Source organism: Neurospora crassa, linkage group I (assembly GCF_000182925.2).
Source record: "Neurospora crassa OR74A linkage group I, whole genome shotgun sequence".
NCBI lineage: Eukaryota > Fungi > Ascomycota > Sordariomycetes > Sordariales > Sordariaceae > Neurospora > Neurospora crassa.
Window position 1 is genome coordinate 1,929,567 of NC_026501.1, and position 9,749 is coordinate 1,939,315.

Genomic DNA, 9,749 nt, shown 5'->3' on the forward strand with positions numbered 1-9,749 from the left:
GAGTGTGGGGGAATAGAAACCCCGCATGGAACGGAAGTCGGCAGCAGCCAGGTCGCCCTTTGTGGTAGCTCTCGTGGTGATGGCGGGCAAGTGATGATTGATCACTTGATGGATCACTGATTTTGACTTTCGATAAAACTTGTTGCATGCCGATTCGAGGATAGCCTCAGCCCAGCTTCGACCGCCGTGAACTCATGTTCCTTAACTGTGCCGCCGGCAAGAGCGAAACAGGTACTGCACACAGGCAAATCAACACCTGAATACAGGAGGAGACAAATGGAAGCGACGCCCAAGTAGGTAACGCAATGCGGCGGACGGAAATTTGTGTCCACAGAGACACTTACACTTGCCTTTCTACACTAGTCGCGAAAGACTCAAGCCTGGCCTTGTCTCGTCTTTCTTTTCCCCCCTCCATTGCCTAGAGGTAAGTACTACTCGTCTGGATTCGAATCGCCTGTCACACCCCTTGCGCAATGGGTCTGAGAGGCGTTTCTGGCCCAGACGAGTATGGTACGGCTTGTTTGTTTTGGATGTTGTGCGATTGATATGACATATCCAGCCATCACGGCCGATTCAAGAGCCGACGTGGGCCTGATATTGCAGCAGACGTCTGGGCGGTCTTGGTAATTCCAAAAGCCTCTTGGCGATGAGAGGAGCAAGACAAGTCTCATACGTTATTATTTCACCCTCACGATGAAGATAGATGTCTTTGCATACGTGCTAATATTACTCTGTCACGGACTAGGAAAATGCTCCGGCCGAAATGTCTCCTGCATAGGACATAGAAGAGACCTCGACAATGCATTCATTGTTCAGTCATTTATTCCCATTTATCATGGTTGAAAAATTGGTTTTAGTCAGAAATTGAACGCAAGAGTACGATTGGCCCGCATGGCAGAGCATGGCGCTTGTGGTTGAAAGGCCAGAACTGGGCACCGAGATGGAAAACGACGTGGTTTTCTAGAAGGCAGCTCTACACATCCGCTCAAGACCAATCCGCTTTGTCGAAAATTACTGATTCCTCGGCTTGGTGGGGAAGTCTGTGGCTCTTCAGTCAGGTCCTACACTACAAGTTTTGACTTTCAAGACTTCCACATACTTTATGTCACTGCTTCAGCACAACTTGGTTGGACCTGGCAGTCTCTGACACAATCGGACACACAATGATTATCAGCTTTCTTCACTATGTACTGCCAAGCCTTAGACGTGAATCCCATCAGTTGGCTCAAGGGACATCCATCTACGAAATCACGTCCGCACTTTGACTGTGGCCTAAATCCCTGCGTACTTCACGAAGATGATGCTTTCTCTTGAGGCGGCAGCTGCTCCGGGGTTACGGGCGGATGGTTGGTTTCATGGCATAACCGACCCATTGCAATCCTCGAAAGGTTCGTTCTTTCGACATCCAGTAGTGTAGTGCTTGACTGCTTTGCTCGCATGTGGTCTTGCATATCGAGGTTACCGAATCAAACGCCCTCCACTTCTGAAGCTCCTGTTGGCGGGGGACCCTTGGCGTCTGCCCATCCAGCTGGGATTGCAAAGATGGGATGAACTTGTTCGTTCGAATAAGCCCGCTACCGCATATGTATTCAAGAATGGCGTACTTCGCTGTACTGCATAGTATACCTGTACTCGTTGGGATAGTTGGGGGACTTTGCTTATTTCCCAAACGCCGATTGCCGCTCTGCATCCAGTGGTCAAGTGTGGACAACCGGGCCAGAAGGAAAAGAATGAGAGCCCCAGTGTACTGAACTGTCTCCATTGCCTGCCGCACATGGCCTGCGCAAGCCATTGATAGACAACCCAGTATACAAAGTAAACTGGTAAACTGAAGGTTTTGACTACGTCTAAGCCAAGGAGCCTCATAGGAAAATTACACGTACCTCGTCCAGTTTTAGCCCGCTAACCGGAGTATAGCTAAGTAACTTCCATTGTGCAATGTGTGCGATTCGAGACAACCGAATTTCAGGCGAAACCAGGCATCAGTTGCCTTGCCAAAATGAGGCAAATAGGTAGGTAATTCAAGGTAGCATTACAGGTGCTGTACTTGCTGGGTACGTCCTGAAAAGCATCATTTCATCAATTCCCGTGGCAGCCAGCCCACCATCGTCGTGGAGTCCAGGCTGCGTCGAAAGCCCCGCCTTGACTTCCAATGGTCTTCTCCAATGCGAGCTGGAAGCATTTGTTGATTGCGCTTTTCCGTATTCCCGCAGCGGCAACCGGATTCCCTGACAGCTTCCCACTGCAATGTTGCGCAGGCCGTCCCCCCCTCCCCCCGGTCTTAGGCCCAGGGTCGAGGGCCCGAGAATACCCAAAAGCCCTCAAGGCCCTCACCCAATATTCAGCCGGCTGCTTTTGATCCATTCCCTTGAGCTGTCTCTTTTTCCTCCTTTTCTCTTCTTCCTCCCTCCCCCACGCATTCGCTCTTTCTTAAGACCAACAGAGACAAGAACCTACCGACACTTTTCCAGGACAACGACTACGGAACATCAACACCAGAGGTACGACTAGATTACGCTGCTGTAATCCGCCCACAAGTCCTAGTGTACAGGCCACAACAACCACGACATCGGTTTAGCTTCCTTGCCATATACGTTTAGGAACACCCAACACTGCCCATCCGATTGCTATTTCAACTCTGGGGCCGCCAAGAAGCGTGCAGGCCAACCAGCATTTCAAAGCTGTAGATCTCGGCCGTTTTTGTACCTTCAACCACCCGCGCCACGCTCATCGCCCAGGGCGACACAAATCTCGCCTTTCAGCAGAGCACTCGCACCTGTATGGTCTTGGCGGGGAACGACAGCTTTGGTCCACTGAGACAACTCATACACGGCAACTTTCTACCGGACAAACAACCATCAAGTCCCGCGTACGTATAAGAGCATCCGGCACGCTTCAAGTTCGCTCCTCCTCTTCCCGAACCAGATTTGCAACAGCAGCAGCCGGCCGATTCAAGCACCAACTTCGCGGACAGGCCGTCCCGGTAACGGAGACGATTCTCGAACACTGCAGAGCAAGGTTTGTGTGGGTGTCCCTAGCGAAGCAGCACAAAGCTTGCTGTCAAAGGGGTTCGGGATTGGTGATCGGTAACACCGATCCGCTCAAAAGTGAAAAACAGGCGCCCAGCTGGTTGGGACCGCAGCGGCGTCGCTTCTTTCACCAGTCTAGCCTCAGGGTTCGTTCCTTGTTGGGGTCACTCGCTCGGGGCTTCGGGTTCTCGGCTCCTGTCTCAATTTTTTTTTTGGGGGGGTTACTCTTGCATCCGTTTTGGACCGGCACCTGCTTCTGATTCCGTCAGTGTGGTGTGCTGCACTGCGTAGGTGGCCACTCATATCATCAGCGGCCATCAGCCAGAACCCCCTTTCCATCACGCACCAAAAGGAGACCTTGACGTATTTCATTCCGGTTCCCAGCCAACCCCGCGGGCCACGCCATTCTTCCAGGTTGCCTGTGCCGCCTGCCCTGCTGGACGCTGCACCCTCCCACACCTTCTGGAAGAAAGCCCCCAAAGCTTCCTTCCACCATGGCAGCCACGGTGCTTGCTTCTGCGGCCACGCAGACTTCTCAAGAAGGTATCGTCTCCTCCCACTTGAATTGTGCACATAGCTTCCTTGAAAGGCTACCCTTTCTTTCTTTCACTTGATGCAGCCCTTCCTGCTCTTCCTCTCCCTCAAGTTCTTGTTCGTCCCTTTCAGTACCTGCCAGATTTTGCCAAGCAGTATCCTCGCCGCCTAGCTTTATCCGTCGAACAGTATACTCAACGTCTTTGTGCCCAGATCATCCTCACACCTCGCACTCCGAGCCCAACTCCTCCGGGCCTGCGCCTTCGCCGCATCAATATCCTACCGACCTTGCCAGCTCGATCCCCGAAGAAGGCGATGAGACCGAAAGTGACGCTACCAATGAACCTGTCACGCCTGTGAGCGGCCGCCAGTCCCAGGACTTCCATGAATCCCTCGTCGCCCCCGACGCTCATCCAAGCGACGACGACGACGTTCTCTACGGATCGATTGTTGCATCCGGCAAGCCTCGCCCCTCCTTCTCGGCCGCCTCTGCGGTTAGCACAAAAAGCACACTTAACCTTAACGCCCATTATAATCCCGCCCCCCGAAAGAACTCAATTGCCGAGTCGACTGCCACCACCACCGGCCGCCGTTCCAACACTTTCAAACGCGCCATGTCCGGCATCTTCAGGCGCACGGCCTCCACGCTGGAGAGATCTGTACCCGGCCTAATGGATCATCACGGAGATAGTGCGGTTCTAGACCCCCATCCTCACGACATGACTCAGCCACGAGATATTCCCGGCCGCCGCTTCTCCTTGGCCAGGAGTTCCAACACTACGCGGTCAAACACGCCTCCATCGCCCGGCTCACCGCTAGAGATGAGCATCATGTCCAAGGAACAAGCTTCAAGCCCGACGGTCCCAAGTCCTGACGCCTTTCTCGACAAGAAGAAGAGGGCGACGACAGGCTTGGGCCTCCGATCACGCGCCATCAACTTCATTACCAACAATGCTTCGCATGACGAGGCAAAGCATCTCCGCCGGCCCCTCCGTCGCCGTGCCAGCAGCTTCGATACCTCAAAACGTGAAAAGTCGGCAAAATCCGGCGCTGCCCACCCGCAGGTTGAGATGTCAAGAGCGCCTTGGGAAATTCCCGCCCCGACTGGCACCGGCTTGAAGGCCAGGCGTCTAAGCTTGAGCCTACCCGACGACTTTACCGTCGATGTTGTCGATCTTTTGTCTGAATTCGAGTACCACAACAAACTCCTACGACGCCACGCCACGATCGGAAAGGGCGGATCAGCCAAGGTTACCCTCGTATCACGGAAAGGGCAACCGGACGAAATTTATGCTGTCAAGCAGTTTCGAGCGAAGTCGAGTTCAGAAACAGTGGAAGAATACCGCAAGAAGATTCTGTCCGAATATACCGTTTCAAAGAGCCTTCACCACCCAAACATCGTCGAGACAATACGCCTTTGTACCCACCATGGTCTATATAGCCACGTGATGGAGTACTGCTCCGAGGGTGATCTCTTTTCCTTGGTCCAGAAGAAGTATCTCATGTCAGAAGATAGGGAGAAGGACCGTCTGTGTCTCTTCAAACAGCTAGTACAAGCTGTCAACTACCTTCACTCGAACGGAATCGCGCACCGCGACATTAAACTCGAAAATATTCTGATTACTTCCGACAGCAAGCTCAAGCTTGCCGATTTCGGCGTCTCGGAAGTTTTTAGCGGCAGACACCCTGGCGAGAGGGAAGCCGGTGGTCAGTGTGGCCAGGATATGGGAGAGGTGCGTCGCTGTGCCGGGGGCTATCTGGGCAGCTTGCCATATGTGCCTCCGGAGATTCTTGAGAAGGTCAGCGACTACGATCCGCGCGCCGTTGACGTTTGGGGCGTTGCAGTCTGCATGATCGCCATGACATTTGGCGGCTCCATCTGGAACCAGGCGACTCTAACTCCCTCTGACGGCTCCAAGCCGGATGTTTGCTACGTCCAACTAGCGGAAGGCTGGAGAAAGTGGAACGCAAGACACGCTGGTCAGACTAATCCAGTCCCTGCGGACACCGACATGCCCCGCGCAAAGTTCATGGACTTTGCCATTACTCACAACGGACTCCGTCGCCTCCTGCTCCAGATGCTTAACCCGAATCCCGATAAGCGCATTTCGATCACCGACGTCTTCAATAGCAGATTCGTCAAAAATGTCGAGTGCTGCCAACTCGAAAGTTACGAGGATCCATCCAAGACGATTGATGCCTCGAAGAAGGGATGCTTCGGAAAAGGTGCACCGCAGAAGATTTTCTGCCACAACCACTTACCCCCCAAGGCACATCATGTTGCCGCTGTCATTGGCAGAACCTGAATGATCACTACTCTAGTGGCTCGGGATAATATTATCACGACTAATTTCTTTACCTTCGTTGACACCATGGGAACAATCACAGCAGATACGCAATGCGGGCTCTTTTGTGTCCATTTCACATTGCTCCCACCGGAGTTGAGTTGAGCTCGACGATTGGGCGCTCTCAATATTTGATAGAGGAGGAATTTCCTGCGCATTCTTGATTTGGGTCGGAGAAGTTCTATACAAGGGCGTTTGTGGGTGTCAAATCAGTCATTGTGCTGTTAGTGGGGTGGTTTGGTATCATGGGTTTTGGTTTTTTGAGCATGGCGGTTTTTTCTTGTCTTGCCGATTTGGAAGAGCGATAGAGAAAGGGGTTTGCGCGGTGCATCTTGGAGTCGATAACGGTCCAGGCGGGTTCTCATGAGACAGCAAGTAGAGAGCAAGATCCAGATATGAGGAAGCGGGGAGAAACAAATCTTTGATTGTGTTGAGCGTCGTTTGCCATGGATAAGTCCTTGAGCCGCGATCAGGCAACCCGGTGGGAGGGAAGAAAAAAAAAGATCAGATATCAATACATACTCTGCATTTCCCCTATGAACGTCATGGTCATCGAGTCACCCTATGTTGCTTTCCTTCAATTAGCCACTCATTGACTACATCATGCCACACCCGGAACCTCCCCCTTTGAATTCATGTATGGGACCCCTTGGGATGACGTGAAACGTTCGTGATGGACGGTGCAGTGATAGTACCTGTCGGCTGCTACAGACTCTATTCGTTCACAGTAGTGGCATTCATCGACAGGTCAGCTATGAAGGGTCTCAACGCGGGAAAAGGCAAAGCAACATCGAATGTCAGGGCACTTGGTGTTAGTCACTGAAAGAGGGAGGAGAGAAAACGTTGGGGGGGGGGGGGGGGGGGCGGGCAGGAACTTGGAACCTTTCGGACATTGTTATGATGCTGATGGCTTCTCGCGATGTGTGACACTGGTCATTGGCCCGGCTACCGATCGTTTATGATGTCCAAGATAGGACACAAGATGCAACTATTCACGTGGAGTTTTGCTCGCCTTTTATCTATCCATTCAGTACGATTGTGTCTTTATTGCTAGTGTACCCACTAATATAATCACCTTCAAAGTTGAACGCCCCTCACAGAGTTGTGTGCATCCTTTTTCGCTTGCTTGCCACTTTATCCGTCAGCTTCTATCCGATTTGAGGCGCCAGGCAGGGTGCTTGGTAGGTGTGGAGGTTTCTGGCGTGCTTGGATGACGGAGACATTCATGCGGAGATTACCTCTAGGTGTGCTGCATGTTCAACTCAGTTGTTCATGCCTAGAGGTACTTATATAGAGGTATAGGTATGCATGACACAAACCTGAAATACCTACCCATCCAGCCGCATCAATCATGATCTGGCCTTTTCAGAAAACCAGTGCCTGTAGCCACTTCACATGGCGTTGTCTTGGATTCAAGTCGGATCATAGATATTGCCTAGAGGTACCTAACCTACTGGACTCGAGAAAGCCAAGCAAACAACTTGAACGCTCAGGGAACTGAAGGTCGAATGCGATCGCTGGCACCAAGACTGAACTTCCTTTTGCAGCCTGGAATCGTTTGGCTTTTTGCAGTGTCGTTGATGGTAGCTTGGAGACAGTCAAGTGTTGGTCTTCCGCTTTCATCGTCGATGCCTCCCGTCCATAACGTAGTCAACTTCTCAGCGGTTGGCATTGCTTGGCCATGACGACTTTGCAACCGGTGACGCCAGTCCTCAAGCTCCCCTCACAACAGACGATTTTCTAGTGTAGAGGTATCCATTACCATTTACCCTTTGCACCCCGCCGTCTGTACCTGCTGATCTGACATGTTATTTACCCAGCCCGGCATCCACGGCCTCATAGTATGCCATGGCTGACAACCCGCCCGCCCAAAAATCGTCATTGTCATTCTTCCCTCCGCCCGTCCGCCCAGCCGTCATCACCCTCAGTTCCGACAACGGCCCCCCTCCACCAACGAACTGAACTCCCAAATCCGTTCGGCGTTTTCCTTCCCTGAAGCCGGCCTTTCATGCAAATGTCATCCCACACACCATTACAATCTTGGCAGAACCACCCCCATTCCACCACAGTGTTAGGTACCTAGGTTTGTCAGGAACCATGTGCAAAACCAGAACCAAGTCTGGAGAAGCAATTGAACCGAACAACTCGAACCCGAAAGAATGGGCTATTCTGGAACGTCTTGAATGTGTGGGCGAGTTCGGGTATGGGATACTTTTACTGAGTGCACTGTATTGCACTGCACTGCACTGCACTGCTGGCACTCTGACCATGGACGCGAAAAGAGCAAGATCGAGGTACTGGAAGTTTAGTTGTCGGTCTAATCTCTCAGTCCGAAGCCCGGTCGCCTGCTTTTAAAGTGCCAATTAAAAGCTGTCATTGAAAGCTGACTGTTTGTGTGAGTTTCAATTACTTGTGTAGGTACTCGGCTCTTTTTTTGGCACTGAATCCGGGTTGGACAACTTGATCAGAAACGAACCCTGGGCTTCAGTTCGTTACACAAACTTCGGCTTGATCATGATCTTGACTTCACCACTCGCTGCTATCAAAAAGGCTCTAGAGCACTGCAATTGGACACTGCCTAATACTATCACCTCTAGACTACCTCTACCTCTAGAGGTAGGTGGGTAAGGTGTAGGCAGCGTCTTCGGTTACCGTTAACGACAAACGCATAACCGTGGCTGGGGGATTATGTAGGTACGGTTGCACCACGCGCGGGTGACAGGTCACCATGGTTTCCGAGTCTCACTCGCTGAGAGAAAAACCACAAGGTCCGGCCCTCCTCGATCCCCGGTCACCAAGAATAAGTACCTCTACCTGGAGTAGAGGTAGTTCTAGCCATTTGGCAGGAACCCTTCCATGAAAGGTACACGGGCGGAGAATTTGTTATGAGGGGTAGTAGAGCGATGAAATTCTACATAGTCAAGGTCGAACCTCACTAACAGAGGTACATCTGCCCCGGCCCTTCCTTGTCCATCTTCGCTCCTTCCACTTGCTGATCATGATTCCAGTTCAGTTCGTGAAAATTCTCAAGCCCTGCGATCAGAACTGAGGAAGGAACAAGTGCACTACCGCAGGCGGCAGAGGAAGGATCACTGCAGGTTTGGTTGTTACTGGACTTGAGGCTTTGGTTGCCGGGCGATTATTGAGCTACCTAGTACTACAGTACCTTATCTATCGATTACGGTTGGGAAGTCGCAACCATTCCAATTCGATGCACTGCAGTGACAGCTCCCTTTCTTGGGGGGGGGGGGGGGGGGGGGTGTCTTCCAGAAGGATGGTCGAAGCACCGCTGCATCACGAGTCTTTGCTTCAGGCACTCATTCATCGATTCAGTCTGACCTTGGATAGGAGGGTGGTAAACGAGTGAGCATATGATGACCACTTGTCACTCACGCAGAATACCTACACTCAGATGATACAATGCCGTCTAAACACTCCGTCTGTTTCGCGGTTTGCCTTCGTTCAGAATCCTACTTACCTCTTGGAGAATCAAAGCATCCAACGCTTTCAGTCTCCTCGGTTGTTATCAATGGAAGGCAGACTTGGAAGTCGAGTGTTGTGTTAGTTCTTCAACGGGCAACCAGCAACACGGGTAGTTTCGATAGGTCACATATCACATCTCACTCAGCTATGGAAGGAAAAGTATCACCACGTGCGCAGAATCGAGCTCTTGGGAATACTCATCTGACCGTAAGTACCTAGGGTAGCTAGGTAAGTACAGTGTGACTAGCCTGTGAAGGGCTGTTGGAGGTGAAAGAGGTGAGTGGAGTGGTAATTCAACAAGATGGCCGTGAGAGGGTTATGCGAGGTAGAGGTATGTTCGGGGGAACGCCAGTAACAT

At 51.8% G+C, this 9,749-nt stretch overlaps 1 protein-coding gene across 1 annotated transcript; it reads left to right on the forward strand.

Moving 5' to 3' along the window:
- Positions 1–2,344: 2,344 nt before the first annotated feature.
- On the forward strand, positions 2,345–6,701 carry ptk-2 (serine/threonine protein kinase). Its single transcript, XM_959131.3, has 2 exons — positions 2,345–3,572; positions 3,777–6,701. The coding sequence occupies exons 1-2, from the start codon at positions 3,524–3,526 to the stop codon at positions 5,867–5,869; spliced, it is 2,142 nt and encodes a 713-aa protein (XP_964224.1). The 5' UTR covers positions 2,345–3,523; the 3' UTR covers positions 5,870–6,701.
- The last annotated feature ends 3,048 nt before the right edge of the window (positions 6,702–9,749 follow it).